Source organism: Cucurbita pepo, chromosome LG17 (genome assembly GCF_002806865.2).
Source record: "Cucurbita pepo subsp. pepo cultivar mu-cu-16 chromosome LG17, ASM280686v2, whole genome shotgun sequence".
NCBI classification, from domain to species: Eukaryota; Viridiplantae; Streptophyta; class Magnoliopsida; order Cucurbitales; family Cucurbitaceae; genus Cucurbita; species Cucurbita pepo.
This window is the reverse complement of record NC_036654.1, coordinates 7,410,322-7,437,319: the sequence shown is the minus strand read 5'-3', so window position 1 is coordinate 7,437,319 and position 26,998 is coordinate 7,410,322. Positions and strand designations below refer to the sequence as shown.

General features: G+C 36.7%; 3 protein-coding genes and 2 long non-coding RNA genes across 11 annotated transcripts; 1 reads left to right on the top strand and 4 right to left on the bottom strand.

Annotated features, from left to right (window-relative positions):
- Positions 1-355: 355 nt before the first annotated feature.
- LOC111778367 (CLIP-associated protein-like) lies at positions 356-12,559 on the bottom strand. 2 transcript variants are annotated; one of them, XM_023658147.1, is made up of 21 exons: positions 11,860-12,559; positions 10,745-10,900; positions 10,579-10,641; positions 10,383-10,451; positions 10,009-10,171; positions 8,420-8,581; positions 7,843-7,940; positions 7,165-7,239; positions 7,010-7,078; positions 6,744-6,829; positions 6,547-6,664; positions 6,080-6,178; positions 5,642-5,993; positions 3,700-5,498; positions 3,461-3,562; positions 1,808-1,912; positions 1,602-1,676; positions 1,447-1,515; positions 1,139-1,207; positions 951-1,052; positions 356-822 (listed from the first exon to the last, which is right to left on the bottom strand). In XM_023658147.1, the coding sequence occupies exons 1-21, from the start codon at positions 12,190-12,192 to the stop codon at positions 661-663; spliced, it is 4,326 nt and encodes a 1,441-aa protein (XP_023513915.1). In that variant the 5' UTR covers positions 12,193-12,559; the 3' UTR covers positions 356-660. The 2 variants fall into 2 exon arrangements, with proteins under 2 accessions (XP_023513915.1, XP_023513916.1); XM_023658148.1 differs by having other exon boundaries at positions 3,700-5,417.
- A 1,793-nt stretch (positions 12,560-14,352) lies between these two features.
- LOC111778914 lies at positions 14,353-21,840 on the bottom strand. Of its 6 annotated transcripts, none has more exons than XM_023658921.1 (8): positions 21,656-21,839; positions 21,494-21,573; positions 19,538-21,343; positions 18,745-18,895; positions 17,750-18,448; positions 16,375-16,517; positions 15,331-15,439; positions 14,353-14,646 (listed from the first exon to the last, which is right to left on the bottom strand). In XM_023658921.1, exons 1-6 carry the CDS (start codon positions 21,795-21,797, stop codon positions 16,438-16,440), a joined length of 2,958 nt encoding a protein of 985 aa, XP_023514689.1. In that variant the 5' UTR covers positions 21,798-21,839; the 3' UTR covers positions 14,353-14,646; positions 15,331-15,439; positions 16,375-16,437. The 6 variants fall into 6 exon arrangements, with proteins under 6 accessions (XP_023514689.1, XP_023514690.1, XP_023514691.1 ...); XM_023658922.1 differs by having other exon boundaries at positions 15,359-15,439; XM_023658923.1 differs by having other exon boundaries at positions 14,353-14,640; positions 15,359-15,439.
- Positions 21,841-22,096: 256 nt separating this feature from the next.
- On the bottom strand, positions 22,097-23,068 carry LOC111779160. Its single transcript, XR_002812661.1, has 3 exons — positions 22,886-23,068; positions 22,363-22,480; positions 22,097-22,277 (listed from the first exon to the last, which is right to left on the bottom strand). It is a non-coding gene; the product is annotated as an uncharacterized LOC111779160 (long non-coding RNA).
- A 1,086-nt stretch (positions 23,069-24,154) lies between these two features.
- On the bottom strand, positions 24,155-26,162 carry LOC111778339 (probable indole-3-pyruvate monooxygenase YUCCA8). Its single transcript, XM_023658096.1, has 2 exons — positions 25,053-26,162; positions 24,155-24,945 (listed from the first exon to the last, which is right to left on the bottom strand). The coding sequence occupies exons 1-2, from the start codon at positions 25,908-25,910 to the stop codon at positions 24,208-24,210; spliced, it is 1,596 nt and encodes a 531-aa protein (XP_023513864.1). The 5' UTR covers positions 25,911-26,162; the 3' UTR covers positions 24,155-24,207.
- On the top strand, positions 25,654-26,642 carry LOC111778340. The gene is made up of 2 exons (XR_002812530.1): positions 25,654-25,734; positions 26,156-26,642. It is a non-coding gene; the product is annotated as an uncharacterized LOC111778340 (long non-coding RNA).
- Positions 26,643-26,998: the final 356 nt, after the last annotated feature.

Genomic DNA, 26,998 nt, shown 5'->3' with positions numbered 1-26,998 from the left:
CCTGGAATTTCAGGCCCAATTGAGATTTTCGGCTTACAATTTTCAGCCCAATTCGGATCCGGATTTTGGATTTACGGAAATGGGCTCCTGAACTTTATGGCCCAATTTAGATTTTTGGGTTATGATTTAAGGCTCAATTTGGATCTGGGTTTTGGACTTACGGCAATGGCAGCCTTGAATTTAAGGCCCAATTGAGATTCGAGCAAATTGAGCATATATCTTTAGTTTTGGTCTAACTTTTAAATGGAAGGTCTAACTTTTTAAACAAGTCCATACCTGTGAGAATAGAGTATAGACTACTTTTAAATGAGAACCTAAATTAATTTAAGAGGAAAAAGGATAAAATAAAATAAAATAAAATAAAAACCCCTCCCCCATTCAATTACATGTAAATAATATTCTGGACCTGTAAAATACAAAATTGGGCACAATAATTTGAATTTCATAATGGGTCTTAAACACAATGATCTCCAAACCAAACTGGCATCTAGGAAAGAAAAATGACATGAAAAAGAATATATAATGGGTGGGAAAAAAAAGAGAGAAAAAAAGCATCCACAATGTATGCACACAATATACAAACTTACACCAAGGGGTGATAGAATATACGAACAATATTTGTTCACATCAGAAAAACATTAGAACCATGCAAACTCCCCATTAATCATGATTGGCGTTGATGGCGGTTCCTGTCCTAGCTTGCGAAATTCGATTGGCGTAAATTGTAACCAAACGTAGCTGAGTGCTGTTGAGTGCCTCCAAGTGAGGCAAAAATTGTTTCCCAAGCATTATGTAGATGTCAACAAGACAGAACACAACAGTCTGCACCAAATTATCAGTCAATAAGGCTATGTCAGATATGAATACCTTTCTTTTGTTATTCTATTTCATTCTTTTGTTATACCAGTGAAGCAAGAATGAAAAATGAAAACCCAAGTAGCGGCCATTACCTTCCTCACATCAGCACTCTGATGTCCAAATGCTTCAAAGAGAGCAGGCAAAAAAGTGGGCAACTGTGTCATCAACTCCTCTTGCGAGAGCCGACCTACGAGCTGAAAACCCAAGTAGCGGCAGGTCAGAATTTAGATGGGACCCAGCTAAAAGAAATTGCAACTAGGATGGCACTAAAAGAATAAACCTTTGTCAAGCAATTGATGCAGGTCACAAGAGTTTTCTCATCCTCAGTAACCAACAAGGGAGCAATAACCTGCAAAATGAAGTACATCGCCCATGTTATACTAAACCTAAAGAACTATGCGAAAGAAATATAAACAATAATGATTAATAAATAAATAAAATAAAATAAAATAAAATAAAAAACTGTATCTCTGATGCTATTTTTATCTTTTTCCTGATACGATATACTATCAACGAAATAGGTATCTGAAAATGAATTATGGGCAGGTAATATCCATGAAGAGAAAAATAGAATGCAAATATACATACACTTAAGCATCTGAATGGATCATACTGAGATAACACGATGGTCAGGCAATTCTCTGCATCATTTGAAACCTGAAAATAAAGGTGCAAGGAAGAGGGAGCAATTTTAGATGGGTAAAAACAAGCAAAAGAAGTTTCAAAATGCTAAGAACAGTTACTTTGGGAATAATGTCCTTAGTAACATGGAGGAGTTTCTCAATCACGATCTCAACAGAATCTTCCATTGAATCCCTCTGGAGTAATAAAATGAAGGATAAAAATGAGAATTCACTAATAGGAAAAAATGTACAACGGAAATGTTGAATAATTGTGTTCAATAAATGCAGCATCTCATAAAGCATCAGAAGAATCATATTTAACTTACCTGGTTCTTAATCATTTCAGTTATCAATGTAAGAGCAACCTCGCGTACAGAGGAATCAGAATTGTCCAACACTTCCAGTATCACTGTCAAAATTTGATTGAAGTACTGCAAATGGATAAACAATCTATGAGATGAAAATGGACCTCTGGCAAAACAACTCTCAATCGTAAATATGATGAACCATATAGCTAAAATGTCAAGCAAGGATAAGTTGATAATCAAACTCAAGCATTACTAGGAAAACAGAACAGAGAAGATAACAGAATGGCATCACTTGAAAGGGGGCATTAGCATCAGTTACAGAAGAGCCAAGAAAGAACATGGAATTCAGTACTCACGAAAGTGGTGTGCTGTGGCATGAAGTGTAGATAGACCTCATAAGAAGGATTCTTTTGACTGCAGTTCAAAAATCCCTAAGAGATATATTTCCTAATGTTACCAGGGTTCTAATGCTGCTATTGCTTTCAAGGTGGTAGAAACAAGAGAACTCTTGTGAAGACGTTAGGCATGGTGGCAGATCTTTCAACAATGCCCCTCGAGTCTATACATTCAGTTTAGACTTGGGTTGGATTGATCGGGTTTTATGGGTCATCGAATTTTTGGAACACCCCTATGGGTGTCATTGTTAAGCTTGACCTTGAGAGTTCTACAACAACGAAACTACTTTTTCCCTCTTTCATATGTTGGAGGATTTCACTTGGAAAAACAAAATGTTCCAAACAAATGGACTCAGTTCTATAAACATGGGTTTCTTCATACAAGAGCACTTACCAATAAAACCCTATCGATTAGCATTATACAAAAGAAATCAATTATAGACACTTGTATAATTAGATCTACTCTACACAAATAAACTTGAATTTGAATTTGCAATCCGATGTCAGATTGGTTCAGGATCAAGAGATCCTTCTCTATCAGGAAGGAAGGGTAGGAAGAGTTACGGCACAAAATATACTTCTAAGATCCTTTTCTATCAGAAAGGAAGGGTAGGAAGAGTTATGGCACAAAATATACTTCTAAGTAATTGCTCCATAGATCCTCTATTTGTCTATATAAAGAAGAAATCATGTAACAAGAAGCTTTTATTTGCACAAACGGTACTTTGAATTTGGAACGAGCATGAAAATTGTAACAATTTTGTCTTTCTTCTTAATTTTCTCCTTCCTTTCTAATTCTTCCCAACAAAGAACATGGAATGAGATATCAAGCGTTGCCACAAGATTCCCAAATATGTATGTAGATCCTAACTTCGCCTGCTGTTGGAACCATGTGTTCTGTAGTTGAACTGTCACAACTTTTTTTTTTTTCAAAGAAACCAACTTTCATCTAGAAGAAATAAAATAATAGGAAACAAAAATGGAAAGCCCAAAACAGAAGGAGCCGAAAGAACAAAAAGCTACCAACCAAAAATAGAGAAATGCAGAATTTTTTTAAAATATAATAACGTTAAGATTTTAGAGGCTGTTTTAGAATAGTTAATGAAAAAACTGAGCCACATTCAATCAGACAAAAGAGTGTACACCTAGGAGTTGGCACCTCCCTTCTAAAACACTGAATTCTACAACACAGTACGATGTCCCTCAGTGATCAAGCTAAACTACCCATCTATAAGCTGATAGTAACGTCCCTCAGTGATCAAGAGTTGGACCATACCTTGGTCCAAATGGACGGATCATTACTTATGGAAGTTTCAACTAGCTGCTGCAGTGCACCACATTTGCTTGCAGAAGGGCTTTCACCATTGCCAGTACTTATCTGCAGAAGAATCATACCACTTATCTATCATCCGGATCATCTCACATAACATCTGATGCGAGGGTATAAAATTTTTAAAACTGAAGTAAAAGAAAATAACTAATAGATACAAACAAATCCATTGTGAGAGTGCTCACCAGGTGAAGAATTTGAGGGATACTAGGGCATGTGTCCATCATGGAGTTAACAGATTTAATTTTGTGTTGATGAGAACCGAGCTCTAGTGAAGCCTCGTCATCATACCCAATGTTTTCAGCAACTCCTAAGTGATTGCTGTCAATCTCACCATTAACCAAATGCAGGGAAGAATAATCGTCAAAGTCAACACTATTATCAACATTATCCACCAGACTAGTCCGTGAACCCAGGTTTTGATGTGTAGAATTTTCCAAATAATTTGCCTCTTTGGTTTTCAAATTAATAACATCATTGCTGGAACCAGAATCAAAATTATGATACAAGTTCTCACGAAGTTCATCAGAAGTAGCTTGACCAATGCTCCTTGTTACCAGGGTTGATTCCTGGTTCGTATTCCACTTCCTACCACTCTCGTCATCAAGAGAACCAGCTGAATATCTACCAAAGAATTGATTCTTTTTGGACATGCTAACATACCCTTCCTCAGAAGATGATCCAACCACATCAGATGGATCATACAAGGACTTAGGTCGTTGGCGTTCTTTCTTGTTCTGTAAAAAGTTCATCAAGTCCACCTCAATGCGAGGAGTATATTGTTTAAGGGCTCGCCTCAAGGAATTCTGTTCTTCAACTGATAGGCTAAGGATATAATTCAAGACAGCTGCTGGTTCAAAGTGTGAGTAAACAGATATAATGCATGTAATGGCTGCTTCCTTCAACTTTGTATTTTTGTCATAAACCAATGGTGTCAGTTTAGCAAGCCATAACTTTAGGATGCCATTATTACTAAAGCCATCAGAATTCACAACATGCTTGTTAAAAGAATTTATAGCAAACTCAATAACAGCCAGCTTTGCCTTTGGTGACCGCTGTTCATCCAGAGAACGGAGTAAAGCAGGTAAGAGAGAATCGGTACTATAACTTTTACTAACAATTTCCAAAGTTGTTGAGCAGGGTTGCCTAACTAACTCCTTTGGGTCAATCAATCGAGAGAAAACATGGGGTAAGATCCTTTCCATATAGCTCTCAAATGGCCTTCGGCAGGTTGGAATTATATCAGCCAGTGTTGAAAGTGCTGCCTGTGCAACTTTATGGTGTGGGTCGTCCAAGTGCTGGAAAAACAACTTCATTACCTTCTCAAAATTTTGGAGTACTTCTTGTATTCCTTTTGGACCCTGCTGCAGCAAAGATTGAAGATAATTAAAGGTGCCAACCCTAGTGCACCAGTCAGAAGATGGATTAAGTCCCTCACTAAGAGCATCACTGAGAGAAGCTGGGCTGTCAACGTAACTTGACATTTCCCCAAGTGGTAGCTGGCTATCATCAAAACTCCGACGCCTCGTTGCAGACATTCGCCCAGCTGCATTCTTTCTCAACAGTGGTCTCTGGAAGTTGGGAATATAACTATTATGAGAATCCTTGTAGTTCCCATCCCTATAAGATGTATCCAAGTAATGCTTCTCAATTTGCGGGGTAATATACCGCTTAGCCTCTCTAATATCATTATTCTCTTCAACAGAACCCCTTTCCTGGTGTCGGTCAACAACCCGCTTCACAGAGTAAGATGAAAAAGTAGGCAAAGATTCGCTGACCACATTGCTGCGATATGATGATTTACCAGAACCTTTGGAAGCTTGAATTTGAGTGATGATATCAGATAAACCCAATCCACCTTGCCGGCTCCTAACTTTATTCTGATTTGATGCAGTTAATTCAGCTGTAGAAGAGTTACTCAAATGATTAGTTGCGAGTAAAGCTTGAGGAAAGGGTGGATCACGAGATGATGGAGGGTCAACTCCTGCACTAGGGGAAGTAAGAGGAAAATTTAGCCGCTCACACATATCAAATTTAGCTAGTTGCTTCATAAAGAATAAGAACAAGAACAAACCCAAGAGCTCAAGGGAGATAAAAAGCTAATTAACAGCATATCATATTGGGTACCTAGATCCAAACTAGATGATCGAAGATTTGCATTATGTTTCTCAGATAAATCCAAGCCTCTGAGCATGCTTTCAATTGCATTGACCTTCTGTTTGCTTGAATGCAACACACTTTCCAAACTACGTTCAGAACCATCAACAGAAGTCTTAGACTGAGACAGAAGTCCAGATGAGAGCGAAGCCCCAGACGATAAACTTGAACTTCTATCCATTGCAACAATAGCAGAAGTTCCATATCCAGGTAAGCTTGAGCCAGTCGATGGTTGAGAGTTGAGTGGCATCATTGTACCTCTATCACGAACAGATGGAGAAGCATGTCGCCTATGTATACCCCCATCGTCTTCATTAATTAACTGGAGGAAATTTTGGAATTTAGAGAACGGTACATTTAATAATGGAATGGATATCAAAACATCTTTCAAATGAAAGTAAGCTATACCCTCTGAATCACAAGGTCAAATGAGGAAAATAAACGTCTGGAACGCTCCGGCCAAGTTTTTGCAAACATCCTGTATAGTAATCGTGCAGTGGCTCGAACCTATCAAGTAAATATACTAAAAGTGAGGTAGTAAGAGAGATATGAAATGGAATGTTATGAGAAATGGAATGTTATGCCATACAACTTCAGATATTGTTGCAAAATTAAAGTGAGGATAATAAGAAAGAGATCTAAGGATAGGGAGTGGCTATACCAATTAATGTAATTAAGAAATTCAAACAACTGGCAGAGACTAGTATCTAAATTTTCTTTTTCGTTTCTCTCTTCTTCATTTTTTTTATTTTTTTTATTTTTAAATGGACAAGGAAATACTGCACACAAATTGACAAGAATTTCAAATCAAAATGATTTACAAGGAAAAAAGAACTCAAAGTAATGAAATTCAAGAATTATTTTTTCAAAAATACCTCACTCATTGCATCAGCTACACAACACCTGATTAGATCCTCATATAAATCAGCAGATCGCTGTATCTCAGGTGCATCAGCCCAATACTCGAGAATGAGAAGTGCATATTCACAACACCTATGATACAAAAAAAGACAATAGGAATCAGGAGAATAATGCTATCGTATAAGTTTCAGGAATGTGAAGAAATTCTCACCGTGCACGTAGTACAGCATTTCGATCATTTTTTGCACTATCAGCTATACGGGGAAGCACACGTGCAACTTTACAGTTACGCAACATCTAGATGAAAAAGAAAATGAAATTAATAAATTCATTATAAACCGCCCAAGTCAATTGCCAATGGAAATTGCTTCAAGTGAAATTTTGTCTTTGGGGAGAGAAAACAACTTTTAAGTCCTAACCATACAAAAGAATACAAAAAGGGTAAAAGAGACATAATTTATAAAGCAATAACAATACCGTTTTTATGCAATTATCAGCAGACTCCGCAATTACAAGGACAGTAATGACAACCAGCTTGAAAAGGACCTGAATAGAAACAAAACAGAAAATAAAACAAAACAAATTAGGATTCCCAGCATGACAACAACATTTTTCCGAGATCTTTCACTTACTGGAATAAACATTTCAGCGCAGGCTTCAAAATCTCCCAAAAGTTCCTTAGACAAGAAGCATAACAAATGGCAAGCCTGAAATACAAAGTAGAATTGAGAGAAGGTAAAACCATTCTTTTAAAGAAACAAGTATTTCATTATATACTAAAAAATATAAAAGAGGGAAGAGACCATGGATTCTAATAATGGAATTACAAAACAGTCATCCATTTGGCCATAAGTATGGTAAGACCATACTCAGAAAAAGTGTGTTTGCATTTACACCAGTAAAGAGCCAAAAAGAGAACAGTGCTTAAGGAGTCCCAAGGATAAGCCAATAAAAACCCAATTCTTTACCGAATACAAAATCTTTCACCAAATAATGTTTCCTATCCAACACAATAAACTAGATACATTTAGAAAATAATAAGAAATAGTCTTCCCATCGACTATCAAAGCATAAAAGAAAGAGAAAATATTATCACTTTGGACCCACTAAATGTTAGTGTAAGATTTAACGACAATTGATGATAAGTCACACAAATCTTACACAATGAATATGAAGAAGCATTGAAAACAAAATTGAAATCCGATTCGTAATCAAATAAAAATTTAAAGAAAGAAAAAAGAAAAAAAGTTAAGTAAAGATCAACAGTCTGATACAAATAATAATAAAAATAATAATAACTGCAATTACACCTGTTTCACTATGCTAGACCTTCTATCAGATAATTGAGTACTGAGAGGTCCAACCAGCTGTTTCAACAATCCCTTAAAACATGGATAGTCAGCAGCACCTATCAGGGAAAAAAAAAATGAGCATCCTTCCTCAATACCAATGCATTGAGAACTCCGCCTCCGTTATACAATTCCAAGCCATACCAAACATCATAGATAGATAAAGAGATAGTATGGCCAACAAAACAAGATCATACGGCAGTGACAGTAGAACAATTGTGGCAATATTAACACATCAAAGAGAAATGTGAATCAGGCAATTAATACTGAAAACATCCTTCAAAAAAAAAATCTATAAACCTTTCTATCACAATTTTTCCAACCTACCAAATCAAACTCAATAGTGACTACAGATGTTAATCAACATACAACATACTTGAATAATTTCATATATGAAGAAAAAGTACAACATTATTGGAAGAGAATATTTGTGACTCGCAAAATCACAGTTATGTCAGCCTAATAAATTCAATTCATTTAAGCTACTAATTCATCAACATGTGACATATACTGTAAGAGAAAAGAGTTGTAGTAAAACCTCCAGAAACAAAGCCCTCTATTCTCTGCATGGCTGCTATGCGAATAGACCAATCCTTTTCTGGAACAAGGATAGAAGCTATCTTCTCAATTTCCCTTATTAGCTCCTTCTCCGAATACACTTTTATAGGATCTATCTGCTTCTCAGTTACATCACTTTCTCCTGCACATGACAGCAGCAACCTCCTAAGCAAAGATAATTTAACGAATACCATACTCCAAGATTCTGGTTAAAAGGCCCTGATTTCATCCATGCTTTAAATACCGCTCAAAGGATAACTCTTTTTTTTTAATCGACACTCAAAATATAAGTGTTACTATGAAGTGCACAATTAAAAATGTTGAAATCTGAGCATTCAAATGTTCCTTCTACTTATTGTTTGTTAATAAGAAACCAAGGAGAAATTTCAAATTATTCCTTCTACTTTGGAAAAGAGAGTAGTAAGAACCTCTTAACTGAAGTAGATGACAAAGTACCAGATAAATATTAAAACCAAATGTCATAGCCAGCATGACAGAATAATGCAAAGAGTAAAGGTGTAGCTAAGATGATAATCCTTATTACCTCTAACACATACCTCGATTAATCTTACGGAATAACTACTTGAGCCTACTATATTCAATTGCCAAAGAAATGAGTTATGAAACCCTAGAGGGTTGTCCAACATGCCAACCCATTTTGGCTTGTTTTAGTCAATAGTGACAAAGTTATCTTCGACACTATCTGGTACCCTAGAAATGAGTTATGAAAAATTGCATATTCACAAATTCTGCAGTCTCTTTCAACACTATCTGGTACTCTTTCTTTTTAAATGAGAAGTCAAACTTTCCTAGAGAGAAAATGAAAGAGTACAAAAAAGAAAAGCCAACGAGCATAAAAAAAAATAATAATGATAATAAATAAAGAATCAGCCTAAGCTAGGGGAGCCAACCAACTAGCTAAACAAACAGGGCTTTAATCACGATGCTAAGACCTAGCAGATAAATTGAAAAGTCCTAGGAGACCAGCATCCAACACCCAGATAAGCAAGTTTTTTTTAGCTCCATTTATGTGTAAATGTAGACCACCCTTTTCATATTATAGGCTTGGTCTTCTTTCGACCTAGTGGGAGTTATTTTTGTAATCAACCTTTTGGCAATGGTGGCCTCTTTCCCCTCTTTATATTTCATTCATCAGTTAAGCAAATGTTTCTCCTAAAAACAATATAACAAGAATAATAATGATAATAATAAAAATAATAAAAAAAAAAAAAAAAAAAAAAAAAAAAAAAAAAAAAAAAAAAAAAAAAAAATACAGCACACAGAAGCAAATGGGCATGCTAAAGGAACTAAAACAAACACAAATCACTTAACACAATAACCCCCGCCACAGAGACCACAATTACACCATGGAGTGCTACCCAGTTGGTATGGACAACAAAAGGAGAAGGGTTATAAAACGCTTGAAATTAGACATAAATAGCTACCACAAAGCTACTTATTATTTACAAAAATATTAAAATAAATAAATAAATCTCATAATGAATCGGTTCCGAGGGACCCATATTGGTTGTTTTTGCTAGAGTATTCAAATATAGACTAAAAACTGACCTCCAAAAAGAGAAACCTCCCTGTTGGAACTCTTAGCCTTCGGACTACTTTTTTTAGGGTTAATATTTGCAGGCTTCAGGTCTCCAACTGAAAAACTACCTAGTCCTTCTGAGGACCGAACTTGAGGTGTAATTTTCTCAAGACGAGCATTAATATCTTTCACCTGGAGGTAGATGATAAAACAAAAATTCAGAAAATTATAATAGTAACATCCATTTCCATAAATTAGATTGCTACTTTATCTGAAGTAAAATCAAACTATAAGCATTCAAGCACTTTCTAATCATAAAAGAAATTAGGAATAAGGGACTAAAGGCATCCTTATAACAAAAAGGGAAAGGGGGGAAGAAGAGATGATCGAAGAAAAAGCTTACCATATAGGTAGGAAGGTGATGGCGCTGAAGCTCATCACGCAACTGTGGCCCAGCCTGTGTATACATCTCCTGAAGAAAAGAAACTTTAAGTCTAATCGCGGAATTCAACAATAGCATATTGCAATTGACACTATCTGACATTGACATAAGCTTGAACCAGAATGTCCATTGTTGCAATTAACTCAAGGTCGCTAACCTCAATACAGACTATAGCTGCTTCCCTAACTCCAGGGTTTGGATCATTTAACATCTGCAAAATCTGTAGAGAAAAACTTTTATCAAGTTCACTTCTAAGATGGAAGAAAGTTACCAGACAAAAAGGTTTTTCGTTTTTCTTATGTTTTGGAAATTCAGTTTCATACCGAAGGTAGTACAGCCCGCTGAAGTGTAAGCTCAGTTGATGCAAATAAGCCAATGGCTGCTGTAACAGTTCTTGCAAACTCTTCCCGTATTCTCCAGCTTTTGTGTGACCATGCATAAGAGCCAGCTCTTTCAACAATGATTGTTGGAGAAGAAATCTGTAGGTAGCAACCTTTATTAGGTATGTCGTGTGCATTTTTTTCCTTTCAGCAGGACCATATAAAAAAGACAAGAATTCTACATGCTCTTTCCTTACGCAGGCAAGCAAACAAAACAAGGAAAAAGTTTTGAGTGAATAATAAACAATATATTGGATACAAGAAGAAAATAATTTTTTTTCATTTTCTCACTCCATGAATTGAACTACTTAAATCTCGCCCTGCCATATAAAAAAACAAAGATTAGACTTGAACTAACAGTACAAGAGATACATATATCAGTCTATCTTACAGAAACCGCGAAAAGCGGCAATAGCTCCTTCATAGAATTAATAATGTTAAGAGGGGACACTTACACCCCCCAAAAAGGAAAAATAAAAAGTTCACTAAGATAACTGCCACCTGAAATTTTTTTGACTGCAATCAGGGAGGTAAGTCAACCTTAGTATTCTATGGTCATATGACCATATTTGCAACCTACATGTGAACAGTAAGGATAGACAGAGATTGGCACAGATTATTCTTACGTCGAAGACTTGATCAAAAACCCATAGCCGCCGATCAAAATTAATGGGAAATGATATTGGTTAATGAATATATAGCCAACACAAGTTGTAATTTGCTGGTTCTAAGCGTCAACAAATTTGGGCCTACTAAATAAGCTTTAAGGCCAAGAACGGATAAAAGAGCTCGATACCCAAACAATCAAAGAAAATACTATAACCATTCCTAGGATGCACTATCACGACCCGATTAAAGATCATTTGAGTACACAGAAAGCAATGAAATATCTAAGTTCTTGTAAATATGGGAGAGAAATTTCGGCCGAACTCGGAAGAAAGAAACTAAATCGACTCCAAGTGATTAGATTTCAATCAAATTCATGGATTCATTTGCCACATAGACGGCAACAATTGCTGAAATCGTTAAATCCGCAGAAGTAAAGGCTCATCCAGTACCTCCATAAGAGTGAGCAAGAGCCTCCTTGCGGCTTCTCTCACAGGTTGCTTCGCATCACCCAATCGCTCGACAACAGCGGGGACAAGGGCATTGAAATGCAACTTGAGAGGCTCGCCAGAGAGCACAGCAGCAGAAGCCAAAGCCTGGAGAGCACCCTGGGAAACCCTAAAGTTGTTGTCCTTGAGAAGATCGAGGCAGCAATCAACCAAGGCCGTAGTCTCGGCGGAATTCAAACTTTTTCTGGAAGCTTCGAGAAGTTCATACAGGCGTTCGACGCCGGCCATGCGCTCCTTGGTGTCCTTGGCACGAGCCAGCTCCAATGCTTCCTCCATATCTGAGGTTGGTGAGCACGGATCCGACGGGCCAAGTCTCAGATCTGAACAAGATACACCAGAATTGGTAGCGGATTCAGCACATAGAAGGAGAGTGGCATGAAAGTCGTAGAGTGGATGCAAGTAGCGGAGATGAAGGAAACAAGAGTTCCGGCGAGAAGAACGGAAGAGAAATATTCAATGGCGGAATCGATTCGCCGCAAAATTATGGAAGCGCAGACAAATTTAACCAACTGCGTCGGCTTTGCAGACGAGAGAAATGGGGAAGAAGAAGAACAGTGGCAGTGAATTGAAGTCGAGAAAAAAGAGAGGCTTTGTAGAGAGAGAGAGAGTGTGTGAAGATTATTGATGGAGAGAGAGAGAGAGAGAGAGAGAGAGAGAGCGACTGTGGAGTGGAGGACTCTTGTGGGTGACAGACTGAAATTACATTTTTACCGCTCCTTTTGCTTCTAATTAACGATTTCAACCACCTCCTCCCCCTTTTCCCTTTTTTTTTTTTTTTTAATCTTATAAAAGAAACTAATTTAGTTTTTAACTTTAATATGTAATAATTTATTCTTTATACTTTAAATTTATAATAATTTAATGTATATTTAATGTAATTTATTATTTACTAAAATTGGTAAACGGAGCGAGAATCAAATATGCTTATAAATTATAAATACTAAGTCTTTATATAATACAAAATTAAATTATTTTGATGAGATTTTTATAATATAAATTAAATTAATTCAATTTAAAATATTGAAATTAAATTAATTAAATTGCCGCATGGACTAAATTGTCTCTTATAATTAAATTAGTTTAAATTATTAGATTAAAAATTAATTGGTTGAAGCTTTCACTTTTTTTATTTATTTTTTTATTTTGTTAGATGTACAGCTTGGCATTGTGGTGTACGAGACTACTGTCGTATTAAAATAATGTGTTTCTTTTGAATAATTTAATCTAAATAATATTTTATTTTATCCCTAAAGCATATTGTTAATTGCTGGATTATAATAATATGTAAGGTTTGAAATTTTTTAATTACATATTATTACTAAATCATATTGTTTATAAATACCACGTCATGCAGTACAAAATTTTTAATGGAAAAAAATTATTAAAATTATATTTCTAGGATTCTTTGAGCCATTCATCACTTACAGTTAAATATTCACATATAAATTTAATTAATGAAATTTGAGGGTATAAAGTCCAGTTATACCTTTAAATTTCGAACTAACTTGATTTAGATTGTAAATTTTTGCACGAATCGTCGTGTGACGTAAAAATGATTTTAGAAACAAAAACATCGAATAGTTGTGAGAATTGATAGGAACAAAGGTAGCCATAGTGATGCAGTTGGTTATCGAGAACTATAACGCTGCAAGGCTTTCAAAAAAGGTTGTATTTCCAATGCCAAGCTACTAAAAGAAGTTTGCAGATCAACCAATCCTAAATGAATACATGACAAATAGAAAGAAGAAAGTTAGATAAATGTCGACTCATTGACCCCAGATTAGTACAACCGGAGGAGGGTCAAAAGCCTAGACCGAACTTTTTCGATTATTTTCCAAAAATTCAATTAAATGAATAGTACAACCGGAGGAGGAAAAGTCCAACCAATAAACCCTAAGTCATTCGTTTTAAAAGTAACAAGATCAAAGGATCAAAGTACATATTATCTGTCCTACTTTCCGCTATTGTACTAATCCTAGTTAGAACATAAGTTGTTATGGATCTTCATAGTCTCTTTTAACATTCTCGTTAAATGATGCATAATTTTGATTATAATATTGAACTCTCGAACAACTAGTCCAAAAGAAAATTAGCACTCTACCAAACTTGGTATTTAAAAGGATATTAAAAGGAACAGGCAACCAACTCTTTGGCTTTAATATTGATAATCTCAAACAAAAACATGAATTAAGATTAGTTGGAGTTGAAGATAAGTTGCACCAAATGAAAAGGGTTGGTTGAATTGTCATTTAGGAAGTGATGATTGTAGCAAAAGAAAAAAAAAATCCAATTTACCCATTCAACCATAGTTTTCAGTAGGTTTGTCCAAATCTACTCCAAATGTTGTTGATCTAAAAACAAAAAACAAAAAACAAAAAAGATCCCTTCATCTTTCACATTTTCTTGCTTTTTTCTTCCTCTCATTTGGGAAAAATGTTTGCAAATTGAAAACAATGGACCGATCAAATTAGTTTGTTTAACCTTAACTCATAGTTGCTCGACGATTTGATTCATAAAGTTTAAAACAAGAAAGCAGTTTAGTTGATTCAATTATATCTTCATCAATCTTTAAAAACGCTGAGCTCCTTCGCACCTTTCCGTATTTCGAGTCGGTTTTCATTCCGGGCTTGGATTCGTCTCTGTCTCAACTCTCTTCTCTTCGTGTACTCGTATATCCCCTTCCACGTCAAGACTCTTTCTAGTTCGTGCTACTTTAGAATACATCTACACCTAAAAAGAATCCATTATATAACAAATACTAGAAAAAGTTATGTCGGGCATCCTCTAATGTTAAATAAAAGTGCGTATCTTACATAAACGAAAAATAAAGTATCTAAAACTTCCGTTGAACTTGAGTGGATAGAGGTAATTCTTGATGGAAGAGTTAATTTGGAGGTCATGATTCTCAACACAATTACAATTAGGTGGGGAGGAATTATTAGAACTATTAGAGACTTTCCAACAACTCTAAAAGAAAAAAGAAAGGAAAATAATATTTGAATAGGACAATAAGAATGGCATCTTGTTGGAATTTTGAAGGTCCAAATTGGGATAAGACAATTATGATTGGTGACCAAATACAAAATTATTTTTAATTTGGGATTTTCTAATTCATTGAACTCTCCCTTGACGGGTCTACACATGTTTCATGTTTCGGTGTGATCACATTACGTTTGTAAAAATGATCAGTCAATATTACAATACTTTAATAAGTTATATCTCTAAATTTTTATATGTAGAGCTTACCAAGTAAATATTAGGTATGAATTGTTATATTGTCACATAGACAATTTCGTATAAGATTAAATCCTAAACATAAGTCGTTACACTATCACTTAGACAATTTTGCATGAGGTTAGGCGAGATGTATATATATATATATATATTAAAAAGAAGCATCCCATGTTCACTTACTAGTTGCAGGTTGGGAGCCATTTATCACCTTTTTCTTTTCATGACCAGAAGATAAAGATGAACTTTTAGTATGGACATTGATGGGTAGCAGCAGCCTTTCTTCCTTGCCCTACCGAAAAAAACTTCAATCAGTACACCATATCCAATCCTAAAAACTTTGGCCCATTATTGCTACCCCTCATAAGAGTTTGGGGGGTCAGTGCCTTATAATTGATCCAACTCCGAACCAATAATTGATACAACTCCAAACCAATCATTAATAAGATAATATGAAATTTGAAAATAGAAAAAACATGATTCTAGGGATTGCAAAGTCTAAAAAGGTTATGGAGGTCGTCCCTGCTTACAACTTACAACTTACCTTAAAGATCAAAACAAAAAAAAGAACCATAAAAATAAAATTATGCACACTCAAAAACTTCATAACTACCAAAAAAAGCAATCTACTATGAGATTATACAACCTTTTTCTTTATACCCGTGAGTTTCTAGACTAACTTACGTACATTTCGACTAATCTCCTAGAACAACTAGCCGTCGAACCTTATAAAGTATTGAGCAAACAAACAGAAAAAAAGAAAAGAAAGCAGTTGTTCAGGATGATTTCGATGGTATGCAAGATTACATAACATAAGTTGAATGGTACAGACTATTATGCATGCTTAATTAACCTTCTATCACTTATTCGCAACATTCATGTGGAAGAACAGAACTTTTTGTTACAAAAGAAAGGAAAAAAAGAAAATCAAATTGTTCCAAAAAAAAATTCAGAATCTATTATTTATCACATTTCTAGATTTGATTATGACACAATAATAGAAAATCAACTTTTTTTCAATCATTTATCACATTCATTCTTTTTACTTCTTTGAAGTATTATATCACAATTTCCAAGTGTTTTATATTATAATCCCAACAACGAGATATAGAATTTGAATATTAAACCTATATTAGTTGAACCATGTTGAACTATTCAAGTTAGCTATCTATACTATTTTACCCTCCACAAACTTTATACTATTATTTCTACGGTATCAATACAAACCTGATTTATCCAGAGGTAGTCATGCTGGCTCTTTGTGATTGGTTCCAGAGTAGCAGCAACATCTCAATTCGTCCTCTGCTGGACATGGTACAGGTGACTGGTTTCAATGTAGCAGCAATATTTCCGTTCTTCCTCATTTTCTTCTGAACATTGAACAAGTTTATAGGATCGAAATTACCCCACATATTAAGCACAGCACAACATAAGACTTGTACACTATAACATCAAACCTCAATCATGCCAAATATGTACTCGGGTTTGACACTTTTAATATCATTTTACCGCCTATAAACTTTAAACGGTCATTCCTACGCTAGATTTGTACAATTATAAAGCAAGTTTTTGACATGGTACTCAGAGTTATTAAAAGAGTACATATATAGATTAGTGTATGGAGTATAGTTGGATGGGACAGAAGAGCCAGTAGGAATTAAAGTAGAATGGAGACAGCACATGTGTGAAGCTACAGATGTTACCTAATGAATTAATGAAATGGGGTCACCTTGCCTTCCACGTTGCTTTGCAACCATTTTCATTCCAACTTCCAAACTTCATATTTTTATCTGTGATTTCGTATCCATATGACCCCTTGTGTTGCATATGGATTTGCCTGCCATTTGACAACACCAAAGATCATATCCCAACTCCCAACTCCCAACTACTAGCATGTGCTCAGTTCTAATTTAGAACCTCCAAAATGTCACTACCACACATGCTTTTTCTTCCATGGTAATGTGAAACTTATGTTTGCATCCCTGGCATGCCCTTACCAAGTCTAAAATATATATATATATATACATCCTTGAGTATGGCAAAATTGTTCACATATTGATTAATCTCACAAGACAACCAGTTGATCCTATTGTATTTGGTTGCGAATAGGATATTAAATGCTAAGTAGGGGACCTAGGATAAAAATATATATAGTTGGTAGATGCTTTAGAACTTCCAAAACTATAGTTCTTCCAAAAACTATCGAGACCAAAATAAAAGCCAAGCATAAGTTAAAGACAAATGTTAACTTAAGAATGAGAATGAAAGAATTAATAATTAATGCTAACTATTTAATGTTGAACTCAAAGAGTAGAGAGAGAAAAAATAGGCAGAGAAACGAGGAATAAGAAGAACAAACAGTAGGGAAACTGAGTGAAAATGATTCTATTGTCGGTAGTTATTTTATGTCTATGAAAGAGAGAAGGGAAAAAAGCAGAGGAATATGCAGTTTCGACAGAAAAATGTACAGCAAAAAGGGAGTAGGTGTAGGGATGGTAGAATGCACATAATAAAAATGGCAGAGATTATTTGGGGCTGTATATGAAAAACTATAATATATTATAATGAGAACAAAAGAGAAAGGTTGGTCATGGGCAGAAACCTGTCAAATTAAGCAGCGCCTCTTCCACAAGTTCTTCCAGCAATTTCCCTTCTATTTCCTTCCCTAAATCATCCATTTCCTCTTGTAATTGCTGAATCCAGCTCTTCCCCACAACCTCCTTCCGAACCACCCTCTCTACCACCAGGCTGCTAATGTCCCCAATCACAAAACCAACACATTGTGTTTCGCACGATAGCCAATCCTTCAATCTGTCCCACACACTGTCCACCAAAGCTTGTGAGGGAGCATCAGCATTTACCCAGTTGTATGACATTGCCATTGTGCTCCTATCTGACCGAAATCCTGCAATATCAACCAGGATGGCATTGACACTGTCAAATATGAGCTTCCAGTTTGAACTGGATTCCCTTTGTTTCGCCTCCTGTTCTGGCTCTTTAGCACTTAGGTTGGCAAACCTGTCTCTTAGTGATGGATCCAATGGATAATCGAGAGAATGCCATCTTGAGAAAAATGAGTTGCACTGCACACTGTCATCGAGGCCATTGGCTGAGAGCAGAGTTTTGACAAGGCCGAGCCACTTTTGTTCCTCATTTTCTGTATCTTCACATGCTAATGAGGGTTTAACCAAATATGGATCTGTGTTTTCTGAATATTTATTTTCCCATGTCGAAGTCCGAAAAATGGACTCTATGGGAGGCGATTTGTCAATTAAGTTGGACTTCGTAGGCACTTGAATTCCTGGAAAAATAGGCAAGTCAAGAAATAGCATACTCTAGACAGTGTATTAAAGATAGGTCAAACGACAAACTTAAGGCTATATTATATAGTGTCCTTGAATTATAGTTTTCTTTTTTCTGCAAAAGTTCCACCATCAATCAAATTACACAAATTTTGTGCTACTGCTACAAAGTAAAATTGACCCATATTTCAAGGACACTTTTGACACTGATTAATCATTCTGAGATCAAACTTCGAAACTAAATTCAGTAGCTCAGTCTGATACATCGATGGATAGCTAGAGAGAGTATGAGTACCTCTGATGTCAGGCTTCATATGGCCAGAAGACGAGCACATCTCGAAGTCATCCTCATCAAATAGTGGTTCAAAAACAGAGCATGGACACGGATTGTCCAGGTTCTCACCGGCATTTCCTGGCATCAAATTTCTTGCAAAAGGCAACCCAGCCTGCAAAATTTAAATTTAGTTCTTCAGCAAGTTATTCAAAAAAAGAGAGAATACTTCACAAATTACTGGAAGAAACAGCCAGCAATAATGCATTAAGCTTCTATTCACCACGCATGAAGACCTAGGCTACTTAATGCTTCAACATTACTGAGAGTAACAAAGACCAACAGCCTACCAGAGGCTGGAACAATTAGATGCCATTGATTATTGGATTTTCAATTTGAAAACTTTGAAATTCTCAACTCCATATAGAACATTTACAATCAGAAATCCAGTCACCATGTTTTTTTCCACAACGAAGCATAACAGAATACCACTTCAATCTCTGTTCTTATTACAAATATTTATTCAACATTCATCAAGTCCCAGATCATAAGAGGGATTATTAAGTGGCTCTGAACTCATAACCAAAGCCTATAACAAACGTTAACCAACCATTCTCAACCGTTAGAATAATGCCCTGGCACATGGTAACTAAGTAGGTAGACAACCTCAGGAAGAAAAATCAGAAAACACAAAAGAGTGTGGGAAATCTGAATGTTCATGAAAAGAACAGATGAATATGACAACCTTGCCTAAAATGATACTTCTGAGGAAGTAATTACTGAATGGAGCCAAATCGTCTATAAGAAGATAAATTACCTCAAGTGAGACCACGCCCAATGTGTTGGTTAAATCCGGAGACGTCTCTGATGATCCACTCAGTGCAGAGAATGAGCATTCTTCAAGTTGAGTATTGTTGACACAAGATGCATTATCACCAACCCTGTCAGGAGGTGGAGAGGCTCCAAGTGTTCCCACAATAGATGTATCCAATTCAAATTTACATAATGAATTTTGTTTTTCTTTGTTCAGTTTCTTATTCCTGGAGAAGAATAAACTAGAAATTTTTCCTTTAAATGATGATTTAACCTTTGTCGGACAAGTTTTCTCTGGGATAACATCTGTCGTAGCAGACTTTGGAGCTTCAAAACCTAGTCTGCCGCGTGACATCAAAGGAGATACTGGTGCAGACTTTGACCTCTGGAGACTTCTAGGAGAGTTTTCAATCTCTTCCTTACTGAAGTCAATACTTAAGCAGGATGCGAACTCCCTCCGCTTTTCTTCCTCATTGGTTATCTGATCAATAGATTCGATGGACTTTTTTGGATCTGACAAAGAGAGCATCTCACCCAATGTACTAGAGCTTCTCCTTACATGCCTCGGTTCATGAGAATTGGCAATTGATGTGATCGTTGACCATCTTTCAGAGAGATGCTTCTTGGCTTCACGGCAAACCAATGACTCCGGAGAACATGAAACATGGCTGAAGGAAGAAATAGAATAAGGGCTATCAAATTTGTTAGCATAATCCCAAGAATGCCTGGAAGACGGTGACATTAATTCTAAGTCACTGAGATCCCTCCCTGCATACTCATTCTCTGACTTGTAAAATGAACTCTCATCACCAGTATAACCATTAGAAAAGACAGAAGAAATCAAAGTTTCATCCCTTTGATGTCCCATTTGACCTTCACTCAACTGTTCAGAAATCTCCGTTGCAGTTTCCCCTAATTCTGGCACCTCGACACCCTCAGCTTCCTCATCAAAATTTCCAGAGGTTTTATCAGGTGATGAACTAGCTTGTTGAGTTACCACAGGTTTAACACCATGATTCTTACCAATGTTAGGCTTCAATACCACTATTCGTGTGGGTTGAACATATTCATCAACTCTCTGGTTTGAAAAAGTAGGCACATTACTGGGCTTGTCACGAGCAGTGGAATGGCAGACCTGAGTCGGTTTTCTCATCTGATTCTCACATCTTTTTCCCGTCTCAAAATTTTTTTCAGTGCTAACTAAATTTGAGGGCCTAAGGATAGTGATACACGTCTTCTCAGGAGATGTAGGAAGTGAACAAAGTTGAAAACTACGCTGAGAAAACAAGGAATTTGGTTCTTGCAATAATTTGACAAACGATTCCTTATTGGAGCTGAGAACTTCTAAGGCATCTTGGAATTCTTTAGATTGCCTAAGTTTCTCATCTGTAGCCATACGTTTTGCTTCAGTGAATTTTTGACGAACAAGGGCAATCTTTTTTTCATCAATATTTTTGTCAAAATTTCCATAATGCAACTTTTTTCTATCATAATTTGTTTTCAAACTTTGCTGCCATATTTCATAAACGTCTACGGAGCTTTGATGAATTTCACATAGGGCGCCCTTCTCCAAACAGTCATCAACTTGTTCTATACGTTCTAGTGGCAACCTAGATTCTTTAACTATACATGGGGAACCTCTTGAAGGTGTTTTATAAGCAGCTGAACCAGGCTGCTCTGGCAAAGTATCTAGCCCCATCAACTTCGCAACAACATTTGGGGGAGAAATCTTAGACTCAGCCTCTTTTGACATTTCCTGGTCTATGAGCATCTTCATGGGCGTTTGATTTGCCTTCCCAATTGAGTGACCCTGCAATGCAGTAATAAAACAAACTTTTTACACAACTAAAAAAGGAAAACAAAAATCCAAACATCGTGTAGAAAATGAACATGCAGTGCAACGATTTTTCATGCTTTATACAATACACATCACTGTTAACAAAGCCTGCAAACAACTTACCAGTCCATCCTCTATGTGACTGTCAAGTGAAGAACTCGACATAATTGCTGCATCTGAGTGACTTCTTGGGAGTACAGAACCTGCAAAGAAGCATGTCAATATCAACAATTATTGTTTTATTAATAAACACAATAACTGACAGAAAAGAAAAAGGGAAGTCACCGTCACGATGCGGCTTATCCGTCAGAAGCTTGTTGCTACTAACGCCTGCACTCAAGTCAAACAGGTTTACCATTCTTCCCAAGCATCCAGGGAAAGGTTTTTCCATTTTATTACGGGCTTTTCTTCTTCGAACTTCCTTCATTTAAGCACTGAAAATAGGATCTAAAGTAAATAAACAAGACATAAATTAACTACTTTCTTCAAGAAGAACAGAGCGTATGTTCCAGAATTTCACAATAAAGAAAAAAACAAACGGGAAAAAGTTCAGGGGGTAGTTTCGCACCTTAAAGTTNACTTGGTTGCGTGTGAACCGTTTGATTCCAGGAATTACTTTGATGTCACCGGATTTGATTTTCGCCAATGCTCCAAGGTCAAGAACAGGGGTCTTTCCCGTCTCGTTTTTTAGCTCCAATGGTCCCATTGATGGCCGTTTGAGGGGGGGGGGCAAATTTGAAATGTAATATCCCAAGTTTCAAGAAGGAAGAAGCCAATGACCATAGATATGAACACACAGAGAGAAGAAGCGAGAAAGGGCGGGAGAGAGGAGAATATTCAAAGAGAGAAAGAAGCCATTCATCCAATCGACACAGAAAGAAGGAATAAGCAATGCAGACGGAAAGTTCTGCATGATCACACGAAGCATCACATCAGTTCTTACGTCACAGCAAGATAAGCCCCAAAAAAAAAAAAAAAATCGAATTACATACTTAATTAAACGTTGCTGAGTTCTGTGGGGGAGCTCACTGATCGAGGTCTCAAAGAGCCAAAAATTCAACTGGATGTTTAAAATCGGATTATAAAAAGCTCCGGAATCAAGAATTTCCCCTAAAAGAAACAGCAAAACAGCAGAATGAGTACCATTAGCAGAAGAAAGACCCAAAACCCTGCAATCAGTAACCGCTAATCCCAAGATTAAACACCAAAGCTGACTTGCAATTAGCATTAAGTAGATTCGGAACCACAATTTACTCCGGAAACTAAAAAGGAACAAGTATAAAGATAGAAATGGGTAATCTAGTTTCAAAATTTAGCAAGGAAAGGAAAAAAAAAAAAAGAAAAAAAAAAAAAGGAAAAGCTGCAATTACATGAGACAGAAAGAGAATGAGATTCGAAAACAGCAGAGAAGCAGAAGAGATTCGGAAAACGAGAGATCAAAAGAGGAACAGAAAAATGCAGAAGAACTACACAGTAGCGGCGGGATAAAGAACCAACCAACATTCTGACACTTACAGAAGCATTCCACAGAGAGTGCGACTGAAAGGTTGAAAAGTAGTCAGGTCAGAGCCGGGAGAGTGGCCGGAAACATCGCCGGTAAAGTGGCACGGAGATTCGGCCAGAACCCGGGATAGTGAAAAAGAAGAAGGGAATTACGTACGGGTAGAAGAATTTTTTTTGCTCCCTTTCTGCACCGACTTGAAATATTTTTATAGAATGTGATGTATTTAAAGGTCCTTTTTTTTTTATAATTTCTTCGGCTATAAAAACTCCCATAAGAATTAGACTCCGTAATGGGCCCTTAATGGGCCATGGCCCATTGAAAGGATTCACCTTCAAGGGTTCTCTTCATTCCATGTTTGGACCCTTATGGGCCCATAACTTCCAAATATTGTGGTTGGGCCTTAAAAATGGCGAAGGGAGTGGATAATTATTTATTTTATTTACGCATACAAATATTTTATTTATTTACAAATTTATTAATCCTATTTAATTCAAGAATTTTATCTAAATTATTAATCCTTGCATAAATTTATTTCTAAAGTATTTTAATTTTTAGCTTAATTTTATGTATCAAGTAGAGGCACTCGAACAACATTAAGAACATCGTAGGATATTGAATTTTACACATAAAAATGTTAATTGTGACTTCTAAAATATGATACATATATGCTATAAAAGTTTTTTAAAATTTAATAAAGCAAATAGGCCAAAGTTAAAAGCTTCCAAATTACAAAACATGAAGCTAATAATGAAAGGAAAAGTTTGTAGAGGTGGTTGTCATGAACTGTTTTCAAAAAATTAGCCAAAAAGATGGCTCTTTTAAATTAAAAAAAGGGTTCAAATTTAATTAATTGAAATTAAAGTGTGATAATTGGAGGTTCCATGTGCAAACCCAATGCCAACAAAGGCTAATGATCATGCATTATTTCACTAAGTTTTGGGGTCAAACCCTATTAGATTATTCCTCTTCATTGGTTCCTTATCAACATAGAGAAATTAGGTTCTATTTGGATCAAAATCAATAATTATTTGAATTGTATGAATCATTTCATTAATTAAGATTAATGGGACATGTCTAAATGGCACAATTAGACAAAAATGTCTTTCTTTTTTTTTTTTGGTTGGTGAAAAGAACAATTGAGAGAACTGTCAATGTTAACTGACATTCAATGAACAAATGAAGTGAGCCTCATCTTCCATGTCTTACAAAATGCCCAACAAATCAAGTTTGTCAAAATGGGCCTTTGGAGCGGGCTCTGTTTCTCTGTTTTTTTCTATGTGTTTTTTTACATGTATACACTGTGTAGAAATAAAATCATCAATGGCGGATATTTTCAGAACTGGGAAATGCAGCGTCTATGGCATGCGGTGGTTCTCTTCTTTTGTTGCTTCGTCTCCGCCTTCCAAACGCTGCCGATATCTTGAGCTATTTTCATGGCGTCCGACGAAGCCCCTGATAGTCCTCTTCTCGAGAACCCAACTGCGTAAAGCCCCGCATTTCCCTTCCATCCATGTGGTGATGCTGCTTTTGGGAATCCGTTTTTCGAGAACAATTCGCCTTCCTGTTCGTTCAATGCCCAGTTTAAGGTTAGCCATGTTTCAGAATAGTGGTAACCTTTTATAAAAATTTGTTTGCCCATCAGGTGTATGATGAAATTCCTATGAGAAAAAAAAAAGTTTAAATTGAATGTTTGCCTCACCTGAAGCCAAGAGGGGACGTTGCTGCGGTACCCAGTAGCCAAAACTACTGAATCTACATCCATCTTTTCGCCAGTGACGAGCTCTACTTGGTTGCGTGTGAACCGTTTGATTCCAGGAATTACTTTGATGTCACCGGATTTGATTTTCGCCAATGCTCCAAGGTCAAGAACAGGGGTCTTTCCCGTCTCGTTTTTTAGCTCCAATGGTCCCATTGATGGCCGTTTGAGGCCGTATTTTTCAATGTTTCCGAGCACCAGCCATGCCAGGATCAATAAGAGCTTGTCAACCAGCCAGAGGGGCAGCCATTTCATCATCATAACTGCTAGTTCGAATGTTGATTTTCCAAGAAATTCTTTTGGTAAGACATGGACCTGTTGGAAACAGAGCAAGCAAACATCATTAGAGCCAAAATCCAAGCTTCAAATTGCATAGAGCTGAACATGTTAGAACAATGATATTAGTTGGTTCTAATGCTTACCGAGCTTCGGACCACCATTGAAGGTGAGGCATTGTGGTTGCACAAGTCAAGAGAAACTTCCATGCCCGAGTTGCCACAGCCAACCACCAAGACTTTCTTTCCGGTGAACTTCTCCCCGGACTTATATTCACAAGCATGCGACACACCGCCACAAAACTCGTTCAATCCTTCGATTTCAGGCATTACACGTTCAGCATTCTCGCCAGTGGCAACGACGAGCCACCGGCAAATGTACTCGATCTCGTTACGGGTCGAACCAGCAGTTGAAACGGTCTTAACACGCCACAGGCCGCTGGTTTCATCGTACCTTGCTGATTGAACACACTCATTAAATTGAGGGTTGATCTCAAAATGCTTGGCGTATGATTCAAGGTACTCAATGAACTGTCTCTTGGTTGGGTATTCAGGGAAGTCTTCTGGGAATGGGAGTTTTGGGAGTTGGCAGAATTGCTTTGGAAGGTGAAGCTTAAGCCTATCATAGGTGCGCTTTTGCCACAGCGAGGCTATGCATTCAGCTCGTTCAAGGACTACAAAAGGCACCCCTTGTTCTCTAAGACAAGCAGCTGTGGCCAACCCAGATGGCCCGGCTCCGACGATCACTGGACCGTTAACCCAGACGCAACGACGAGAGAAGAATTCGTCGTGATCAGCAAGACGAAACAAGTTCTCCATCACCAATAAGGTAAGCTCAAAGGTGTTTTGTTTGATTGAAACTGTGGTTGCGTTTGTATTGTTTAGAGAAGATTGTGAGTAAAAGTTTGAAGGGGTTGAGAATAGGAGAGCAGAATTTTGATTTTTGGAGAGGATGAGAATGAAGGGAGGAGTAGAGGGGCTTAAATAAGGAGAAGTGGATGGCATCAAAGCAGAGAGAGAGAGAGATGCATGTGATATGGAAGTGGGAGTCAATGAGCTTTTTTTTAAGGGTCATTCTCCATTACTCAAATCATAAGCTTCTGCCTAACCCCTCCATTATTTTATTTCCTTATTCCCTCTCCTCCATATAATATTAACATCTCACTCATACATACATTATGAATTTATTGTTCATAAACCCCATCCTACACTATTTACTTTCAACGTCGCTTATGTAAATTTTCAACTAGGTACTAGGGGAGTGAGTGATTTGGGACGGATTGAGTTGGGTCAGGTCATATCAAGGGAGAGAGTCGACGAGTTGGTTGAGTCGGGTCAAGTCAGATCAAGTCTATAGTGACAATAAATGGATTGGATCGAGTAAGGAAGCAATGAAAGGGAGAGATGGAGTTTTCAAAGGAAGTTGAATCAGGTGAGCCCCTAGAAGAGACATTCCATGGCAATGATGAAGAGAAAAGATGCTGACTAGGACAATGAGAAGGGATCCCACGTGGAGGGAGGAAGTCGAAGGCATGGGGTGAGGGGGCCACACGTCAGCATCTTTGTACCTCAAAAAAAAAAATGAAAATTTAGAATTTGCTGAGTGGAAAGGCTGTTTTGTTTTATGGCTCACACCACCACCTTGCCAACTGTTACACTTCAATATCTATGCTCATAAACATCAACTCTCTCCCTCTCTCCCCCTCTATATATATATATTTTAATACTCTTTTTTTTCACTTTGATATATTATATTATTATTATTATAGCATATATTTTAATCTATAATCTTTTGGTTGAGTTTATATAATTATAATTAGATGAGTTATGCTCAAATTGACTGTGTCTTTCTAGAATTTCACTGATACATCTCTTAGATACATAGATCAAAAATGTTATATTAGAGATCTAAACCTTAAGTTCCATCACATCTTTTTGTGAGCGTGCCAAGTGGCCACAAGGGTTTGGTTGTATATAAACTTTAAAATGGGAAAAAACTTGGTACGAATCTAAAAGGTGACAACGAAGTAGATTCATATGGTGAAAGATTTGATATGAAAGTGTAAAAGAAAGGAGTTAGGTGGCTATCGAGA

Bases quoted from the DNA above. Each gene is read 5' to 3' on its own strand.
- LOC111778367 (XM_023658147.1), bottom strand. From the start codon at position 12,192: ATGGAGGAAGCATTGGAGCTGGCTCGTGCCAAGGACACCAAGGAGCGC. The intron at 8,582-10,008 runs GTCAGTTTTTAG...TGTCATGTGCAG, and splicing joins GGAGGTTTCTCTTTTTGGAG to GAGAAAGTGATGTAACTGAG. The intron at 6,179-6,546 runs GTATTTTTGAAA...TTTACTTGATAG, and splicing joins TAGCTGATGCAATGAGTGAG to GTTCGAGCCACTGCACGATT.
- LOC111778914 (XM_023658921.1), bottom strand. From the start codon at position 21,797: ATGAAGGAAGTTCGAAGAAGAAAAGCCCGTAATAAAATGGAAAAACCT. The intron at 18,896-19,537 runs GTAATTTATCTT...TAAATTTTGCAG, and splicing joins TGGGCGTGGTCTCACTTGAG to GCTGGGTTGCCTTTTGCAAG. The intron at 16,518-17,749 runs GTTTCTGCCCAT...TTCAATGTTCAG, and splicing joins GGCGCTGCTTAATTTGACAG to AAGAAAATGAGGAAGAACGG.
- LOC111778339 (XM_023658096.1), bottom strand. From the start codon at position 25,910: ATGCCATCCACTTCTCCTTATTTAAGCCCCTCTACTCCTCCCTTCATT. The intron at 24,946-25,052 runs GTAAGCATTAGA...TGTTTCCAACAG, and splicing joins CAATGGTGGTCCGAAGCTCG to GTCCATGTCTTACCAAAAGA.